The following is a 21,960-nucleotide window of genomic DNA, read 5'->3' as shown; positions in this document are numbered from 1 at the left end:
GACGACAATCGCGAATCATTTGAGTCAGTTCGGGAGTTCGGAGCGGGATCGCGAATCATTTGAGTCAGTTCGGGAGTTCATAGCGGGTTCGCGAAACATTTGAGTCAGTTCGGGAGTTCGTAGCGGGTTTGCGAATCATTTGAGTCAGTTCGGGAGTTCATAGCGGGTTCGCGAATCATTTGAGTCAGTTCGGGAGTTTGTAGCGAGTTCGCGAATCATTCGAGTCAGTTCGGGAGTTGGGAGTGGGTTCGCGAATCATTTGAGTCAGTTCGGGAGTTCATAGTGGGTTCGCGAATCATTTGAGTCAGTTCGGGAGTTCGTAGCGGGATCGCGAATCATTTGAATCAGTTCGGGAGTTCATAGCGGGTTCGCGAATCATTTGAGTCAGTTTGGGAGTTCGTAGCAGGTTCGCGAATCATTTGAATCAGTTTGGGAGTTCATAGCGGGTTCGCGAATCATTTGAGTCAGTTCGGGAGTTCATAGCGGGTTCGCGAATCATTTGAGTCAGTTTGTTAAGTTGTGCGACACTCATAGTTTCAGTTAGCGTTGCTTTCGGAGGAAAAATTGGACGATAGAGATGGATTATCTTTAGCCGTTCTTGGCATATTTATTTTTCTAGCTGCCGACAGTCTCACGGTCATACAGCCATCAGTAAGAGAGAACCGTAAATCAAATGAGACAAACATAATAAAGCATACGCGTCTTCTGTAGCTTACACTTTAGTGCCCCCTTGTGCCATACACATATGCATAACACAGAAACCAGTACAGCATTACACAACTGAGGACATAATGAACATATTTTAACACAGTTTGTCCAGTGTTGGGCAGTAACGTGTTATAAGTAAAAAAGTAATTAATTTTGACTGAAGTGCAGCCTAACCTGCAGCAGCGACGCATTGTAGGATTGGTGGATGCCATATATATGTATATGTATGTATGTACCCAGCCGGCATTTCAACGTTGAATTACCTTTCGATTTTGCAAATTGTATCAATGTTGAAATCGCGACGCTGTTTCACCGTCTTATCTGCATCACGGGTGAATTACGGTCGTTCTGCAGACCTTGGATTAACGCTGAATGAGGTATTGATTTTGAAAAGTTAATCAACGTTGATAACACGATGTTGTTTCACACCTGACACCATGTATAAATACACACTTGTATGTTCAATTAGATCCTAGTTTGCATTTAGATCAACAGTACATGATAAAGGCTAACAATCAAATGACTGGCAGCAATGGCTTTACAATCAACTTCAATAAACTATCACATGCTCAAAACTGTAAAACAGCAGTTTTATTTTGGAAACATACTGTATAAAACAGATGAAAATAATCCCAAACTTTATGATGCAGAGTATGCATGGATGTATTGTTAAAAACATGTAGTAGAACAATCCAAATACAATAATATTTAAAGGTTTTTGTAAAATAATTTGGCATATAAATGCATAATTTCTGCGGCACTTGCAAGAGAAACCCTTGTACCTTTATGACTGAAACCAGTTGATCTTTTATTTTGGAGGAAAACTACTTACTGTAAAAAACATGTTTTATGTCTAATGGGAACCCTGTGTCTTCTTTACCGTGGGGAATGCAGGATGAGATTTCTACCAAAGGGGACTCTAAAATGTTAGAACCAACAGCCTCGTGCATATAGTGTGGTTGTGCTTCGGGTGATCCTTGAAAGAGTCCCAGCGCTAGGTCCATTCTGACCCCTCCCCTCCACTCTCTCCCACTTGTGCACTTTCTGTACCGTCCTGTATAAACATTTACATTTAATCATTTAACAGATGCTTTTATCCAAAGCGACTTACAAATGAGAACAACAGAAGCAGTCAGGTCAACAAGAGAACAACTACAGTATACAAGTGCCATGACAAGTCTCAGTTAGTCTTGTACAGAACGCATAGCCATTTTTCTTTTCTTTTTTTAATATGAAAGACAAGAAAAGAAGGAAAAGTGCTAGTATTAGCTGGTTAAGTGCTGGTGAAAAAGATGGGTCTTTAAATGTTTCTTGAAAATGAGTAAAGAGATTGGTAGGTCATTCCACCAGCTGGGCACAGTCCAGGAGAAGATAGTGAGAGTGATTTTGAACCTCTTTGGGACGGCACCACACTCTGGAGGGCACATAAGATTTAACCAGTGAGTTCAGGTATGTTCACAATGTTTCACAATAACTTTGATATTGTGAAATATATTTAACTGAAAACTGAATGCAAAATAAATCACACAATAGTTTCACTTTACAGTTCAGCAACAGTGATGTTGGAATCAAAGTGGACAACACTATTCATTAAACATTTATTAAATGTATTCAGATGAAAGTTTACAATTCACAAATTATTCACAAGCAGTGTTTTCAGAGCCCCCAGTTACACTGTTTTAATCAGAACACTAGCAATACAGTGTAGTAAAACAAGTAAAATCAAATTAAGTACATTTTTATTAAACTAAGTACAATCAAAACCTTTCACAAAAGCTCAAAGCATCTCTAGCAGAAGTGATAGTGCAGTGTAGCAGATGAACAATTTCTTACCAATGTTTCAAGAATAAACTGGATCCTTGATGACTCTACAAGAGGAAAGAAGAAATGGTTTACTGAAAAGTACCATTTCTTGAAACCATTGGTTCTCAAACTTTTTATACCAAGTATCACTTCAGAAAATATTTGTTATTAAATATTAAGTTCCACCATAATGACCAACATTAAATTTCAGCATCGTAGTCGGCCAAACTATTCAGCTACAGCTCTACAGGTAAAAAATGAGGCAGTTTTAGTGAAAGTGAAAGTGAAGTGACATTCAGTCAAGTATGGTGACCCATACTCGGAATTTGTGCTCTGCATTTAACCCATCCGAAGTGCACACACACAGAGCAGTGAACACACACACACACACTGTGAGCACACACCCGGAGCAGTGGGCAGCCATTTATGCTGCGGCGCCCGGGGAGCAGTTGGGGGTTCGATGCCTTGCTCAAGGGCACCTAAGTCGTGGTATTGAAGGTGGAGAGAGAACTGTACATGCACTCCCCCCCACCCACAATTCCTGCCGGCCCGAGACTCAAACTCACAACCTTTGGATTACGAGTCCAACTCTCTAACCATTAGGCCACAACTTCCCCTCATTTTAAATTTCATTTTAAATGAAAACTTAGTTTAAATTAAAATGTGTTATAACAAAAGTTACATAACTTTACTGTACATTAACTTTACTTAAATGTACAAAACAAAACCTTACTCAAAGATTAAATTAAAATAGCAAATTTGACTCAGTTCGGGAGTTCGTAGCGGGTTCGCGAATCATTTGAGTCAGTTCAGGAGTTCGTAGTGGGTTCGCGAATCATTTGAGTCAGTTCAGGAGTTCGTAGTGGGTTCGCGAATCATTTGAGTCAGTTCAGGAGTTCGTAGTGGGTTCGCGAATCATTTGAGTCAGTTCAGGAGTTCGTAGCGGGATCGCGAATCATTTGAGTCAGTTCGGGAGTTCATAGCGGGTTCGCGAATCATTTGAGTCAGTTTGGGAGTTCGTAGCGGGTTCGCGAATCATTTGAATCAGTTTGGGAGTTCATAGCGGGTTCGCGAATCATTTGAGTCAGTTCGGCCCAGGACTGTGCAACGGTACTTAAATGTACAAAACAAAACCTTACTCAAAGATTAAATGAAAATGTATTAACATTAATATTTAATTTAGTGATTCACCTGTAACCACTAGAGAGGGGCCTGACACTGAGAACCACTGCTTTAAACAATCCTAATTCATTTTTAAATTCATTTTCATTAATTCATTTAAATTGTACCGAAATTTGCACTTATATGTTTCAGAAAACACTTTGAAACTATTATTAGAATAAAAACGTATATAAAAACATATATAACACACAGACGGCTGGCTTCTGGATCTGTCCAAGCTGACCTTAGGAGAAGTCATCGGAGGAATGCTTCCCTTCTGAATGTGTGACTCCTGAGGACTGTATTATTGTAGTTCTCTCAGTAAACCACTAGAGAGCAGCTTTTGAACAAGATATATAAGAAGAAACAGCACTAACTTACTACTAAGTGCACACTATTTAAAAATGTAAAAAGTATATTATGCAGCATGCTACAGTGACCTCATTACATTGTGTTTAATTCAGTGAGTGGCGTTCAGTTAGCATTTTAGAAAAAAAGTATGCTTTTTTAAACCAGATTTACACACACACACACACACACACACACACACACACACACACACACACACACACACACACACACACACATAGCATTAAGTATATTGTGTATTTGGGAGAAAATGTGATTAATTGTCATCAAAATAATGTTATATTGGTCTTAAAAATCTTTCCCAGCAGTTTTTAGTTTTGGAAGAAATAAAGCCTTTCTTATTTTATTGTTATGATATTAATAATTAAATATTATAATACAAAAATATTTTAATCAGTATAAATTAAAACAGTACAGCATATACTGCCATGATGAAATACCTATATTACTCAGTATATTGTACACATACATGGATTCGTTGTTGTATAATACAAATTTGAATTTTGGAAAAAATTTGCTTAATTGTAATTAATGTCATGCCAATGACTAAAATATTAATAAGTATAAAGAAAATCAAAATTACAACGCTTTTGCATGTATAATAAACAAAAAAAGAATCTGATTAGAATTCTGTAATTCCATAAGAATTCCATAATTGCAAATGCAAATATTATATAATAGTACAATATTTGGAATTTAAAAGAAGAAAACTGTCCAGACACATGGTTATTATTATGTTATATTTTATATTATGGTAATAATAATTATTTGGCTTAAAAAAAATAGGCTTTAGTAAATTTTTTCCCCCTTTTCAGATTTTTGTGTGAAACATGACCCAAGTTTCTCACAAATGATGAAATTCATTATCGCACGTGTTTTATTATCTGCTTCAGTCTTCAACGAGGTCCTGTAAAAAAGAGACTTTCTTACTTGCGTTGAACATGCAACTCAGAAATGTATTGATTGTCACAACAGTAAATAAACGCATCAGGAAACAGATTTTTCTACAGGTTTATCTGGGATTAGCACACGTATCTGCTCGTTTTGTGCACTAATTGTCCAGAAATATGTCCAGCGACTTCAATCTTAATAATATGAGATCACAATGTCACAAAGACTTGAAGGTTTAGGACTCTTTTCCAGCAACCGCCCAGAACACCCTTAGCAAGAGCCCAAACATCATTTCCCAAAGGTTCATGGGATTTATTTTCATTGCATTGATTTGCTCAATCCAGATTATGGCCTTTTGCATGTCACTGGATTGGTGTTTCTCTGTCACCCATGAGACGGTCAGCAGATTGAATTCTGATTTATAAATCCTCAAAGAGGATGATGTGTCATTCCTCGAGATGATTTCTCAGACCTACACTGAGGAGCAGATGTGGGAAATATCTTCATATTCAGCTCATTCCTGCTCATGTTTTGGGTGTGTGTGCAGTGGTTTCTTCCAGTCTCACGCGGAAAACAAAACCTCTTTCCATTTAAACTGGGAGACACCAAGGGCAACTTTGTGTAGGACTGAATTCGAGTCAGTTAAAGATAAAGTGAAGATCTGTGTTGGAAACGATTGGTAAATAATGTAGAGATGATAAGATTTGTGCTGTGGATGTTGCTCATGGAGAAACAGTATCACATGTACAGTAGCGTGAATCAAGTTTTGACCAAATATAATCAGAGAATATCGATCCAAAAAATACTTGCCAGCAAAGATCTCTTAAGTATGGAGACCCATTTCTGCCACATAAGAAAAAAATGCTTTACTAAGTCATTACTATGAGATAAAAAGTCTAAATTGACGTTAGTAGAAATTATTGACACAAATCGAATGTTTATTTCATAACCTTGACTTTTCATAATTTAAATTTTATTTTTAACTATTTGATTTGATCAAAATTTGTAATCATATTTTCAACTTGTTGCCATAATTAACAACTTACTGTAGTATGCCATCATGTTGACTTTTTTATCTTATTGTTTTATTCCAACTTGTCAATTTAGATTTAAAAAAAAATATCTAAAAAAAAATAAAATAAAAATTATTCTCATGATTTGTCATAATCATCACTTGCAGTATTTTGACTTTTTATCTCTAAATAGTTTTTGTCTTAATTTTGGCATTTTAATCTTAAAATTGACTTGGTATTTGTTTTGTCAATTTAGATTTTTCATAATTTTTATAATAATAATTTTTGTCTTTTTCTATTTATTTCATAATTTTTTATTTCATGGCTCATACTCTTGACTTTTTTTTATCTCATAATTGGTTTTGTCATAAGTTTGGCTTTTGATTTTAACTTTTCATAATTGTGATATTTTTTCATAATTGATTTAGTGTTTAATATATAATTAATTGATTTCACAATTGATTTCATAATTTATAACCATTTATCTCATAATTTTGCGTTTTTGGCAATTTAAATTTAATTTGAACTTATGTCAATTTTGATTTTTATAATAGTTAGGAAAGTTATTATTTTTATTATTTATTTTTTTTTTTTACTATTCCTCATGTTCATGAGACAATATTCAGTGCGGATAGCCTGCTTCAGAAGACTTAAATATAGTCAAGATAAATACTATTTTTGTACTTTTTTATTTATAGTGCCTTATTGTCAGCACTATGAACAACTGTTGAATGGAAAAGATCTTTAAGCGTCTGCTTTAAGTGTTTATTTTTGTGTATAAGTGCACAGTGCTGTAATCGCTCTCTTAAGTCATGGAAAGATTTGGCCAGTGATGTCAGAGTGGGAGGAGCCTGTGGACCCTTTTAGAATAAGGGGGAGGAGAGATCATTTGACTGACAGGTGAGGCATCTAATCAGCCGATTAAAGGCCGAAGCGCGTCAGTGCCTCCCGAGGAACATCAGCTTTAACAATGTTAAGAGTATCAGATTAAGTGTTAAGGAGGAAAGTTTAACCTTGTTCTTTCTGGGCTGTGAAGCTCGTAAACTGTCTTTTGATCCTGCAGGGGCATACAGGGCCATAAAGACAAATTAAGGGCATAACATGGTCACCAATGCAGCAATCACCTCTGAAAACTGTTTATAATCAACAACTATCAGAAACAAGTTTTTCTAATGATGTGATGTTTACCCATGCAAACGTTGCTATGCATTCACACAGGTGTTCTGGGTGGTTTTTCTGTTGTTGTTGTTGTTTTTTTGCATATTGCTGTGCAGATCTGAGGAATCATTCATGTCTGGAGCACAGTAGTTATACAACTGTCAGTATTCAGTGTAAGGGGTTTGATCCGGTCACTAATGCTAACTGTAAGAACTTGTAATAGTGATGCTTGACTAAGAGCCACGTATCACTAAACAACGATTAGTTTAGCAATTTACATCTGTAATGCATCTTACGACACATTATTGAACTGAGTGCTAGTAATTGCATTGGTTTGAATTAGCATAAGGTTAAAGAGTGTATTTAATTTTATTAAATTAAACTGGCTAGTATTTCTACATCTCTTCCCAACAGGAATTCCATGATCAACCTGCATGATTGTCCAGGGAGCATTTCTGGCTGAGTGTGAGAATCTGATTCCAGCATGGACCTGCATATGTTTGTTTGGTTATTTGCTGTACAGGTAAACTGCACACAGTCGTTAGTTCACTGGGTTTACAGAGGGGTCTTACGCGTTAATCTACAGATTACTAGGTGTCAGGAGAACTGGGAGGACAACACTGCAGGATAAACTTGTGTCAGTCACTCTGAACAGGATTCGTCCATTTCCAGGTTTCTACGCACCTCCTGATATGCCATGCAAGTTCAGCTGAGGCCAAATATTGTCTTAAAGGTGCAGGTTTTTCCTCATATTTTACTATTAAACCCTCACCCTCAACTTGTTCCAAATCTTACTTTATTCTGTAGAACATGTAAGAAGATGTTTTGAAGAATGTTGGTGTCTAAACAGTTTCTGGGCCCCATTGACTTCCATAATTCCCATACTGTGAAAGCCAATGGGGACCAACAACTGTAAGTTCTTCAAAACATCATCTTTGGAGTTCAAGAGAAGAAAGAAACTCATACAGTTTTGGAACATCTTGAGGAGGGAGTAAAAGAGGATATTTTGGGGGTTGGACTATTCCTCTAAACTATCTCATGAGCTGAAAACTGATCACATTATCTCAAACTTCCATTTTAATAGCAAAAATAAATGTATCATAATAAGAGTTGCCATAAACACAAATGGCGCATTTACGTAATAGCATCGTTTAGCAAAAATGCCACTAGTTTATGTGATCCAAAGTGACTGCCATCCACCTTATTTTTTAATGCAGAACCTGTTTCTGTGAATGTACGAGACTTCCGGTGTAGAAAAAAAGCGAGAAGATTAACAAAGTGCAGTAAATGGTAAAAACTGTCTGTGCTATAAACCATGTGTTTGTAATCGATACCCTCAAATTATATGGTAAGAAACGCCAGTTTGCAATATCAAGCAGCAAAAAGAGTACATCTAAAAACATCTGAAAGTGTATAACATTATAGTTATACTTCTCCTTGTTGTGAACAGGTCTTTATTTTGGTTAAATGTAGGATTCAAAGTCCATTTTCTGTGTTATGGTCATACACACAAATGGTGAAGCTAGTTGTCATGGTCATGAGCTGAATCTAATGAAGTTCTGTCCATATACGAAATGTTGGGTACAACAGCTGACTTTCTGCCTCTCGTCTTTCTTCTTGCTTCCCCCCCGGTGAGCTGACACGGCTCCTCTGTGTTAGCTGCTTTGCGTATAATAGGATCAGAGGACTTTACATTGTCATCTGATAAACCTAATCCTCTTGATAGCTGCGCTGAAACTTCTGAGCCAATTTGTACTCAATTAACGTAATGAGGAAACAAGCGCCTAGCTTCAGAAAAATACATCAACGTGATTGAATAATTGTGTCTCGCCCAGTCCCATTAAACATCAAACTGGGAACTCGAATCATTGATATGAAATCACCTCTTATGGCCAAGACCAAAAGTCTAGTCGTGGTTCCTAACTGGTTGCACCAAGATTTGACATTCCCACAACAATTGTTTACTGTATATATTAAATGAATTTCAACATATTCTCTCAAGAATTGCATATATTAATGCAATTTAGCATTACTTTGGAGAAATTACTCAACATTGGACAAGTGCCATGTTCTCCATATCCATGTTTAACTAGCTTCCACCAAGTAAAACCAAGTGACACTAAAATGCTCTAAATATATGGCGCCAGATGACAAGTAGAAGGATTGGAGGACGTAGAGATGGATTAAAAGGGTCATGACATGGGAACCAATCAAATTTGCCTTGATCTTGTGACATAAGCTGTATTTATACCATTAAAACATCCTGCAAGTTTCATAGCTTAAAATGTCCTCCTCATTATACCCAGATACTGTAGCACATCTGATAAAGATCGCTTCATCTGGAAAGCATCTGCTGTGTGCAAACATCTGATCGACATCGACATCAACAGACCAAGGGTCAGAATGAGGGTTGAACATAAAGATGTATATTTTTTTGTGCAAAAAACTTTATTAAAGGGATAGTTCAACCAAAAATGAAAATGTGGTGTTTATCAGCTTACCCCCAGGGCATCCAAGGGTGACTTTGTTACTTCAGTAGAACACAAACCAAGGTTTTTAACACAAACTGTTGCAGTCTTTCACTGTGGATGGGAGTCACGGCTAAAACACACAATAAAACAAACTAACAAAACCAAATAAAACCCTGCGGCTCATGACAATACATTGATGTGTAAAGACACAAAATAATCGGTCTGTGCAAGAAACAGTATTTATATAGTTTTTTTACCTCTGATTCACGCAATGTCCCAACTGTTAGAACTCTCCTGAGCGTGTTCCCAGCAGCAGGCGCTAGGCGTCGTCGTCGTCTTGTTTTATGGCAGATCGCAGACACTCCTAATTGAGATTGTAGATTGAGTGTCAAATGGTCCATTTGAGCGATAGGTGGTGGCAATGCACTTATAAGTCTGCGATCTACCATAATGCAAGAAGAAGAAGAAGACGCACCAAGAGCATGCTGTTGACAAACGCGCATAGAAGGACGTGCTCAGCAGCTCTAACAGTTAACCATGATAAAAAATCTACGTAATGACCCCTTTAATCCCATTCCTTTCTAGGAACTACCATTATCCTCAAATGCTTTGTGAGCCAACAGAGATCTCATGCACGTACGATGCAGCTGTACGATGAAACTCCAAGCTTTCTAGGTACTTCCTATCTCCAACTTTGTCCTTTGTCCCTGGCAACATATAAGCAAACATATGGTTAAAGTCAATCTTTGCTGGAGATATTCCATGTTGGCTGGTTTTGGCCCCTTGCACTGGCTGTAACGTTTGGCTGAGCCAAGGGATTGTAGATTTCAATGAGATCCAAGAGGTTGTTTGGAACACATATTTCATGCAGTCCATTAACCAAAATTTCAGACCACATCTTTACTCGTCATTTCTTGTCTCACTTCTGTACACTAACACTGACCCTAAACAAGTACAGTAGGCTTCTCCCAAAGTTTGAGTCCAAGATAACCAGATTAGACAATAAATGTCTAAAAACCAGAGACGCTTAAGGAGATCAATGTTTATTTTATATGTTTAATAAAAATTATAGTCTGTTCTGTATTTGGTACACACACACGTGTGTGTTGAGGTTCTCTGTTGTAATTTACTACAGTCGTGTTAATGGAAGCAATTAGATTGTTTACATAGATTCCTTTGAACGTGAATGAGTTAATCTTGTTCTGAGGTCATATCTCTTAATAAGCGCCGATCTTTCGTGAGTATGCCTGGGTTAACTCTTTAATGAGTTTTAAAAAGAGTCTGTGCTCATGTTGTTTGCTTTAACTACTTGGCTAATTATTCTGCAGGTGATAGTATTGAGTATTTACTGTGAGACGTTCTGTGAAGCGTGCAGTTCACGCCAAAATGTGTCATCTTGTCAATATATGCAAATATTTACATTCGGAATGTATATATAAATATATATATATATATATATATATATATATATATTTTTTTTTTTTTTTTTTTTTAAATTTAATAATTTTTTAATAAATATAGTTTTATGTAATACTATGTATAAGAAAAATGAATGATTATACATGTATAATTCATTTACTTATTTTTCTTATATAAGATTGAATATTTATTTATTTTTAATAATGGCTCTATCAATTTTCAAGGCTAATAATGGTTTCTTTCGAAACATTTTTATGAATTTATGTCAGTAACAGCTTTCTGGGGAAAGACTTTGTGAAACTTTTAGTTCATCCCATTGTCACTAAAACAACTGAATTTTCTAAGAGGAAGGAGAAACGGCTTCATTAGTGTCGCCCCCCTCCTGTGGGGCGAATTCAAGCTCGAATTACTTGAGCAGAAACCGTCTGTCAATCATTCTTAAGGGGGAAGAGTCCCGATGAATGAGCTCCTGTGTAATCCTCTGCTATTATTTCCCTTCTGAAGAGACACACACACACTTACACACCAGCTCTCTGTCCAGCAGAATCCACGAGAGAACTTCTGTGCATTCGTGTATGTTTTAATGCTTAAAGTGAGAGCAGTCGAGGTCGTTCGGGGCGTACAGTAGCAGACGGAGGCGTGCTCATCACCCGCTTGTGACCCGCTGCTGGGAGAAACAGGTGGAGGCGGGTCAGACCGGAGACAGAAAGAGCACGGAGCATCTCGTGTCAGAGGTATGTCCCATGCTGTGGTCAATCTGTGCTGAGGAAACTTTCTTCCAAAGGACTCTTCAATTATATGTCATTCTCGTGTTTCGATAATATACATGATAAAATATATAATTGCTATAATATTTATATATGCTATTATATACATATACATGTAGATATAATAAAAACATTCAATAAATAAGATGGTTATATAATATTTCATGTTTAATAATTTTTATATACTGTAATGCATATATTTAAAAATAATTTTATTTATCTAATTTAATTTATAATCTAAATTATTTCTTGTAAACTCAGTTTCGGGGGTTTAGATGGTATTTAAATCTGAATTATGGATGTATTACACATTCGTCAGATTATCAGTATATTATAAATATAAATGTTATGTTAATTTTAATATAAATGTCTGTCAAATGCCAAGATATTATGGCTTTCTGAGAAACATTAACAATGCAGACATTATATTGTGTGTAGTTATATGCTGTGATACTAATTGTACATATATTTGCCTTTTTAACTTTTTTACATTATCTGTAAAAGTTGATAATAAGATTATTTGATCTTACTTAGCTTATTAAACTATAAGTATTAATACATGAGACCTTATTAGGACACTAATAAGCTCATGCTAATTAAGAAATCGTTCTGAAGTTTTTTAGTGCACTGATTTTTAGTCTATTTTGATGTCAAAGATTTATTGTATTTAAAAAGATTGTGTCATATGCTTCAATGTTTATTAATTATGTATATTGGGATGATATATATATATATATATATATATATATATATATATATATATATATATATATATATATATATATATATTACTGTAAAAATAGAAGTAGAAGATCTTATCTAAACTTGTCTGGAGAAAAGCGCTTCTATTCTAACTATAAATATTCATAGCAATGACACTAATAAACTAATATTAATGAAAAATTTGACCTGAAATATGAAGAACTTGGCTTCTAAAACATTATTTAATGCACTTGTTGATTCTAGTCTCTCTTTGATGATTCCAACCAGGTAAAACCTGTCCGTTTTGGATTCCTCCATCAGATCAAGTGGATTTCTCAGTTGTACGGCTCCATCACAGCATTCGAATGCATTTGTCACTGGACACCATGAACATGGTGGATGACAGCTGTCTTTCGCCCAGTAACTTCCACGAGATGGTCAAAGCAGGGGGCGTAGCGGTGGGCACTCGTGTCCACAGCATAGATGTCATCCTGGGCTTCAGCAAGGACCAGGACCCTTTGGTCAACCCTGGAGGCAATACTGTAGCACACAAAGTTGGAGATGAAAGTCTTGGAGATTTAGGGAAGCGGGAACAGCGGGTACAACCCTACGGGCACCTGCCACCCCTCAGGGACGGTTCGGACCAACCTGCATTTCACAGTGAGTTCTTCATAGGTCAAATAACAAGTGTTTCTAGCAATCACTCCTGAACTGGCCTCATATGATGGTTATTTAGTACATTAAGACACACTGTTACTAAAACCCAGAGGCAGACACAGACCAAGTTCTTATGCTGAGCCCTCCTGTCAATTTTAAGGTAACAATGGCAGCTTGCCAGGGCATTAGCATCGAGCGTCACCTTAAGAGACCTAAACGAAAGTCTGACGCCTACTTTACATAACTTACAAAACCAATGGCACAGTTACCTAGATACATTCTGTTAAAATGCCATCAGTAGTTTCAAATAATGCTATGGATTGCCGAAAGATGGACACTCCTAAAGGATGATTGTTTTGCTAAGAAGTTGTTCTTTCATTGTGGTGTTGACATCAACGTTGCCTCAGATGTTTCACCTAAAAATGCTTAGTGAAAATGTAGAAGACTGTTAACATGCATTATAGATCAGATAATTTGGTCTTGGAAGAATCTTGAGAAATTGTTGACATCTCAGACTTTGATTTTGACTTGATTTTTTTCTTTTTTTTTATCTGAGAAACTGTTGCAATTATAAAAAGATCTTGTTTTATGGGATATATTTTGGCAGAGGTGATATGCCAGGCTAAAGTATGTCTAAATATGCAGAGCGATCACATTTTCATGTCTTTACAAGGTCCTTTCAAACCTGAAAACAATTTTGACAATGGGGCTCATCCCCTTGAGGAATTCCAATAATCTGCTCCAATCTTAAACAAGATTGCACAACTGTGCATGCCGACATAATCATTTTTCCATTCTGCGCTATTTCTTTTCCCCATTGGGCTTATAATCCATTAGGCTTCTTAGTCCTGTGATGAGAGAATGTCTTGCATGACCCAGAGCCATGACAAGAGACAAGTCATTCTGTTATTTTGACTCAAACGGGACAAGATCCTTTTGAATGGTTTGAGCCTTTGAGATCGATTGTCCTCATTTGAAGCAAGCTGTCTGAGCATTTTTATAGGGCTGTCTTGAATCTGACAGGCGTTGTGCTGATCCTTGAACCAGCATTGACTCTTGAATGTGTGAGTTCAGTTTATTGCGTGTTAGCTTGTTCCTGTCTGATCATTAAAGCCTTTATTTATAATGTCGCCAAAGTGAGTTGTTTTCTTGCATTGTTTACTGTGTTAGCCATTCTAACAAACCTAAATTGAGATATTATGCATTTTATTTCCACTATGGAGAACTGTATTCAGATAATCAGAAAGTCTGTGTTCATTAGCATACACTTCTCCCAAAGTGTGAACTTACTGCTGATTGCAAGGACAGTCACCACAGGAAGCTTAAATCTGCAGTGAAGTGTCCACAAGGACACAGTAATGATAAGGGTTCACTTCACAGTCCAGTTCATTGGTTGATCTTATCTGGGACTTAACCTGCAGCAGTTCAGTTATTAGTAGAACCTGCAGCATTTTATTACTAATTTAAAAAAAGCTAACAAATAAAAGTCTAGTGCTATTATCAATGTGTAACACATTTAACATTTTTAAATATTTTTGTAGATTTCTGTAGATTTTCAGCACTGAAAATGTGGAAAATGGTCTCCAGATACTATTCTGTAATTTTGCATCATGCTCTAGTAGCTGGGCTTCACGATACTATCAGCGCAGACAAAGGCTGCAGACAGCGCACCTTGTTTGTTATCTTTATTTTATAAGTGCACAAAGTTTTGTTGTTATTATGTCTGTATCCAAAAAAAAATAGACCCTTTACAGATTCGATTGATGTATTGCTCTTATCTGTACGATTAAAACTGAAAGTGTATTTTAAGTTCTTTTCGGGGTTATCAGGAAAAAATGACTCAAAACGCGTTAATCGACTCGAGAGGGTTAATGTTAACAGTTATTTGTCTAGCATGTACATAACATTGCAGCTATTGTTAATGTTTACTTGTGCAGTCAGCACATGTTCTGAGCTCGTTTACAATTGGACAGCAACAACTTAAAGAGTATATCAACTCATCTTCTGAGTGCATTGCACAAATCCAGTTGCCCTGATGACCAGTATTTTATTGGAAGTAACTGAATTAGCTTGACAACTGCCAGTAGGTCTCTCCAGTTTATCCAGGTAAAGCTTTTCCTAGAAACCTAACCTTATGTTGAGGACATGGGTTAGAATCAACTGAAGCCCTTAGGTAGATTACGGCCTGGTTTATGGGGAAACTATCAGGGGAATTAACAGGCTACATCTGTTTCTGCTTGGATTATGGGATGGGAAACCCTCAGTGAAAGCCATGCCTACCATCAGTGACATTAAAATGCTTTAGTCCAAGCCTGTTTGTTACAAGAGATTTTGGCCAGGAGTATTATGGGATTAGAATCTCGGTTTTGGAAACACCATATCAGTAATGAATTACATGCAGTCCATATTTACCATCCGTAAGTAACAGAGATCATATTATTCATTTTCTTAATTTAACTTCAATGTGAAATGGTTGTGTGGTGTTAGTGGTCGAGAATCAGGACTGGTGACAGCAAGGTTGCTTGTTCAATTCCAAAATAACTTTGTTTCCTTGAATATGACTCTTAACCCTAGGTTTCTCCAGCGGGAGTGTGATCTTGCAATATGTTCAGTTCTATTAAAACATCATGTTAAAGTCCGTCTAACATGGACTCTCGAGTTATGTCTTTTGTTCTTCTGTCACCCGTGGCTTTAGATTCTGACATATTATCCAATAAGTGTGACGGGGAGTTGGGCGATCTACGGAAGTCCATTGAAAGTGACAGCAAGTCTCCAGATTCAGCCGATGCGGAGCAACCCAAGAAAAAGCACCGCCGCAACCGCACAACCTTCACTACGTACCAGCTCCACGAGCTTGAGCGAGCCTTCGAGAAGTCCCACTACCCTGACGTTTACAGTCGAGAGGAGCTGGCCATGAAAATCAACCTCCCTGAAGTTCGAGTGCAGGTGTGTTTCAATCTCTTTGTGAAATTAAAAGTATCAGTTTCAGAGGAGATCATACCGTGTTGATAAAACCACTCTCTTTTTGGGAACTGGTAAACTGGTCCCTATCATGAGATGCTGGAGTTCTGGTTTCTCCTCACCTGGTTGCTTAACCACTTGCTTAAACTTCTTTACCAGCAAGGCCACATTCATTGATCACCTTATACAAGAACAAGCTTATATTGCAAGGCCACAATATTCAAGCAGCTTCATCGAAAAGACAGAGCAGCACTAACCAGAATTCATGCTGATCTCAGCTGGTCCTTTCAGTAGGGTTTCTAAACATCATCCATGACTTAAATCCAACTTTGGTTGTTTCCCAGTAAGTTTGGGAAACAAGTAGTTTGATAGCACAGATGCTTTTTGTGAAACACCATCTTATTGACTTTGTATTGCCATAACAGATTGATTAATTGAGGTGTATGTGTTTGCCCAGGTTTGGTTCCAGAATCGCAGAGCCAAATGGAGGCGACAGGAGAAAATAGACGCCAGCAATATGAAGCTCCATGACTCTCCCATGCTCTCCTTCAACCGCCAGCCAATGCACCCCACCGTGGGCCACATGAACAACTCGCTGCCCCTTGATCCTTGGCTGCCCTCCCCTCTTTCCAGTTCCACTCCAGTACACAGCATCCCAGGGTTCATGGGTCCTACACAAGGACTACAAGCGGGCTATGCCAATCATGGTTTCCTTAGCCCAGCCCAACCCATGACCCAAAGCATGCAGCCCATGGCTCCACCTCCATACCAATGCCCTCCACCCTTCACCGACAAATACCCTCTGGAGGACGTAGATCAGGGCAGTTCAAGCATTGCCGCACTGAGGATGAAAGCTAAGGAACACATCCAGTCCATGGATAAAACCTGGCCACCCATGTGCTAAGACAGGGTACATCTCTCTTTAGCTGCGGGCCTTCATATTTCTTGGTTACTAATTGGCACTGAAGGTTACTCAAGAACCGTGTTTCTTGTATTGGATGGTTATCTTATTCTCCAGGTCAGAAAAAGTTGGGCCAGCAAAATGTAGGCGCTAAATGAATTGTGTGCCATTTTTTTTTTGCAACTGGATGTAAAAACAAACAAACAACAACAAAAAACAACGTCCAAGCAACTGTTGAGTCTGGATGAGGTAAACATTATGTTCCATGTATTTATTTGTAAGTCACATGCTGGCACATTTTATTTCTTTACTGTCCTTACAGGTTTAATTGGTTTTGGAGCGATTTCTATAACCAGAGTTACTGGGTGTGTTTTGCATTACATGACCTCTGTCTGCAAATTCACACTTCCCCCTGAAGGACTGGTCTAGATGTTTTGGGTTGAAACAAAAGATAAATATGGTCAGCGGTTAGAGAAGACCTCTTAAACAGGCAGCTGATTTTATCAAAACCCTTCTGTTTGATAACAAAGGCAAGGACAAGGGACAGTAATGATTGGTTTTGGGGGAAACGTTTGTATGCTTCAGTGTTCATTAGAGGCAAATGTTTATTGGCAGCAGGGCCGGCTCTAGGTTATTTGGTGCCCAAGGCGAGAGGCGAGAGACCCCCCCCCCCCCCCCCATTCATTTTTTATTTTAAATGTTCACACAACAACTCTTTAAAAGCAACAACCTGAAGGATACAGTAAAAAAAAACAATAGAGAAGCATTAAGATCTCACCTCAAGGAAAAGCAGTTATAGTGTTTTCATTTTATTACGTGTTTTCATTTACCCCATCATTTAAAGTGCTAAAACCAGCTGTCAGATGTTTTCGCGCCACTCCCGGTTGCTGAGCAGCTGAGTTTGACAGCTGCCTGTCAGAGTGACTCAGTCGTTTTTTAGGATTGTAAATCTAGTAAAAGAAATGGACAAATACAAGCAGTGTGTGGACAGTGCACAGTAAAAGTGTACAGCGTGTGCGCAGCTTTCATAATACGATACATACATTTAATTAACTTTTTTTTTTTTATTATTCTGCAATTTTGCGCCCCGTCCAGCAGACGGCACCCCAGGCGGCCGCCTGTGTCGCCTGTCGGCAAAGCCGGCCCTGATTGGCAGACCCATCTCCTGTACGTGCAGAAGAGCAAAGGGGAAACCATTACCCTTTCATGACTCCCCTTTGTTTGGGCTACTTGATCAAGGTCTGATCTTTTTGTTTCAGCTTTTTATATTTTAAGACTGCCAGAGACTGTCACTTTAAGTCTCCAAAAAAATCAGAAGGTTTTTAAGAAAAAACACCATCATTGTGCTTTAAGTCCCATTTTGTGATGACTCACAGAATAATTAACCTTCAAAACAAACCTGGCTTCAAATGACCACCGTCATGTCCCACAAACACGCAAGTGGGATTCGCTGCTTATTTTTAAAAGGAAACTCACTCAGTTCATGTTGCCAGGGTTTTTGTAGCAATAAATCATGTGTAGGTGTGTTTGACTAACAAAGTTATGGACAGTTATATATTTCGAGTCCTGTCAGGAAAGGTATTAAACTTTCAGATTTACTGAATTATTCATTTGAACAAACTATGGTTTACTAATAATGTTTTAAGATTAGCTGTATAAGGATGTCAGGGATGGAGAGTCAGTAGATGTTATAAATATATACAGTTGATTAAACTGTATAAGCCAGTTGTTTTTTGTTTAATGTTGCTTCCCACATTCTGTCATGTTAGTTTACAGTCTGAATCTATGTTTAGATGACTTACACAGTTTGAATAATTGCAAAGCCAAAGTTAGACAGCAATATGACAATCATGAGTAATTAAAATGAGTGAATGATGTTTTTTGTTCAAACATAGAAATGTGGTTCTCATGTTTATAAAGTGTCCTAGACGTTTTTACAGTTAACTTTGAATCAAGCAGAGAAATGAATGTCCACAAACTTTCTTAAAAAATAAACATCTAGTTTCTCAGAGATCTGCTGTTGACTCGTCCATTTCTGGGGAGGTTGTGGTTGAACTATAGGAAAGACTGTCGATTTCCTAACCCCCTTCTGTCTCTGTTTCTCCTGACCCATGGCGCCGAGCCAGCCTGTTAGGAAGATGAGGTTCCAGTCAATCAGCCTGGCCCCTGGAGGGGGCATTGGCCTCGGGGGCCGCTGTTCCCTAATTGCCTCCTGACGCTGCTGTTAAGGCACATGTTCAGAGTGCCTGGTGCTCGACTGTATTCATAATGTGTGAGCAATGCTCTCAGACAGATGGGACACTACCGGGGCCATCTGGGGCTCCAAAAATCATGTGCTGGGAAAAAAGCAAAGGGGTGTGACCATGGGCTCTTTCGTGTTGTACAGTTTCATATGATGATTACCACAATGCAGAAGGTGTGGACTTGCTTTGGTCCAGATTTTACATTTGGGGGGAGAAATAAACAGACAAAAATTCCATAGGCTTTAAGAAAGGACACAAGCCGAGGAGAAGTACCGTATTTTCCGGACTATAAGTCGCACTTTTTTTCATAGTTTGGCTGGTCCTGCAACTTATAGTCAGGTGCGACTTATTTAGCAAAATTAATTTGACATGAACCAAGAGAAATGAACTAACAGAAAACATTACCGTCTACAGCCGCCAGAGGGCGCTCTATGCTGCCAGAGATGCTGCACAGTGCTCCTGTAGTCTACAATAAGCAGCATAGAGCGCCCTCTCGCGGCTGTAGACTGTAATGTTTTCTCTTGGTTCTTGGGTCTAAATAAATGCGACTTATAGTCCGGTGCGACTTATATATGTTTTTTTCATCGTCATGACGTATTTTTGGACTGATGCGACTTATACTCAGGTGCGACTTATAGTCCAAAAAATACGGTAAGCAACCACCCAGCACACCCTAACTTGATATAAAGCACTCCAAAAACATTTACTTATCAGTGTCAACCAATGTTGGTGGTAACGTATTACAAGTGTAACGTACATAAAGTGCAGTGTGCAGTGTTGAGAGTGAGGTGCAGAGGCACTTCCTTCAACCTTATGCTATTAACCTCACTTTCGGTGCAAAAGGGCCTTTACAGTTGCCAAAAATATAACCTTTGGGTTTTTTTTTTGTTATTAAAAAAAACTAATAAGCAAGACAAGCCCATATGAGAAAATGTAACATAAAAGTAAAGCAATGCATTACATTCCATAAAAAGTTATTAGCGTAATTAGTCACTTATTTATCAAATAATGCAGTATTGTAATGAATTACTTTTTAAAAGTTAAACACCAAGAACAACCAAGAACCATATACTGTATTTCCACAAAAAAACATAAAACAACCTAGCAACCACATAACATAACACTCAGAAGAGTTTAGTTAATGAATGCATAGCAACACCTTGGCAATTACCAAGGTAATCCTAGAACCATATATTAAAGTTCTACAAAAAACATATTAGTACTGTGGGCTGAACTTTGCAGTGATCAAGGGTGGGAAGGCTGCTCATCAAGGTTAATGATGGAGAAAATCCCCCAATTAGAGCTTTTCCCGCAGGCCAGGATGAGTTCAGCGTGAGGATTAGAGACCGAGCAGCCACTGAGCGCTGCACATCTTGGCAGACGGGTGGCTGGGTTGTGGCTAGGCATGCGTTCACCTGGACTGGCACAAAGGAATCATGGGAAAGCAGCAGTTCATCCACTGCAAAAAGCTTTGTTCGCCAGGCTGAGGGGAATATGCTGTTTCTCCACTCTCATGCTTCGAATTCGGGTCAGTCTGTTGTGTTTAAAATCCGTTTTATCATCTCACGTTCAGTTCACAGGTTTTTTTTAGTAGGTTAGATGCTTTTTTAATACAGTTGTGTTTGACTAAAGCTAAAAACTGCCAGGGTGACCAGACCGTTCTCATCCCAAAGCGTCATATACTGACCCTTTTGACATTTCGTCAACATCCTACGCACATGGCACCCTCTAGCGTCAATATTAGAAGCAGATAAAAATGGGCCAGAAGGCGCCTCCTAGCGGTCTAACCCTAACCCTAACCCTAACCCTAACCCTAACCTTAACCCATAATCTGTGTCTCATATTGACGCTAGAGGGTGCCATATGCGTAGGATGTTGACGAAATGTCAAGAGTGTCAGTATATGACGCCTTGGGATGAGAATGCGTTAGGGTGACACGTCATCCAGGACTGAAACTTTCAAAATTGTATGAATGCGTAAAGTTTTTCCTCAAGATCATCTTCTAAAAATGCCTCCTCATGAACTGACTGAAAACATATTCCACAAGCCAATCAACAATCAAGCCTCTAACGACTCAATTAATTGCATAATCTATTATTTTGCTCCCTCGACACGGCGCAGGCTGAAGTTAAGAGGCTGATGGGGATGACGCGTTCCTCGAAGGGGATAATACGGGAAGCGAGCGGAATTAATGGGGTTTGATTAAGCGAGGTTTTCAATGGGACACGGCTCTTTCACATGACATAATTAGAGGTCATGGAGAATGGGTGGGAGGTGAAGGGCTGGATCTGAGCCAGTATTCTTCTCATCAGTGCAAGGGAAAAGGGTTTTTTGTCATCCTTTGTAAACATGTGGAGTGATGATGATTAGTAGGACAGTTGGAAATTAAACATTTAGAGACATTATAACCTATATGGGTGAATCTTCAGGTAGGGCACGTCTTCTGTGCTCTAAAAATGACTTTAAAGGTTATGACTTTTTATTGTGTAGCTTCCATGATTTATAATCAGAAATCTTTTTTTTGTTTTTTTGTTACTTTTTTACATCAGATTCATCATTTACATTTGCCATTCAAATTTCCCGTACTATGCATGACAACACGCCCCACAATTTTTTAATGATTATTTTTTGACAAATATTACTCTCACAAACACGTCTGTGTGAATCAATCAGCACCAGTGTGTCTGTAATCTAGTTACAGATGTAATCTATGTGAGAGAAAGACTCGGATACTAC

General features: G+C 38.1%; 1 protein-coding gene across 1 annotated transcript; it reads left to right on the top strand.

Annotated features, from left to right (window-relative positions):
• Positions 1 to 11,450: 11,450 nt before the first annotated feature.
• LOC132131270 (retinal homeobox protein Rx1-like) lies at positions 11,451 to 17,195 on the top strand. The gene is made up of 4 exons (XM_059543295.1): positions 11,451 to 11,727; positions 12,751 to 13,122; positions 15,815 to 16,065; positions 16,538 to 17,195. Exons 2-4 carry the CDS (start codon positions 12,828 to 12,830, stop codon positions 16,982 to 16,984), a joined length of 993 nt encoding a protein of 330 aa, XP_059399278.1. The 5' UTR covers positions 11,451 to 11,727; positions 12,751 to 12,827; the 3' UTR covers positions 16,985 to 17,195.
• Positions 17,196 to 21,960: the final 4,765 nt, after the last annotated feature.

This window comes from Carassius carassius, chromosome 48 (genome assembly GCF_963082965.1).
Source record: "Carassius carassius chromosome 48, fCarCar2.1, whole genome shotgun sequence".
NCBI classification, from domain to species: Eukaryota; Metazoa; Chordata; class Actinopteri; order Cypriniformes; family Cyprinidae; genus Carassius; species Carassius carassius.
The sequence above is the reverse complement of the archived record's forward strand: the minus strand, read 5'-3'. Positions and strand labels throughout refer to the sequence as shown.

Bases quoted from the DNA above. Each gene is read 5' to 3' on its own strand.
- LOC132131270 (XM_059543295.1), top strand. From the start codon at position 12,828: ATGCATTTGTCACTGGACACCATGAACATGGTGGATGACAGCTGTCTT. The intron at 13,123-15,814 runs GTGAGTTCTTCA...CCGTGGCTTTAG, and splicing joins GGACCAACCTGCATTTCACA to ATTCTGACATATTATCCAAT. The intron at 16,066-16,537 runs GTGTGTTTCAAT...GTGTTTGCCCAG, and splicing joins TCCCTGAAGTTCGAGTGCAG to GTTTGGTTCCAGAATCGCAG.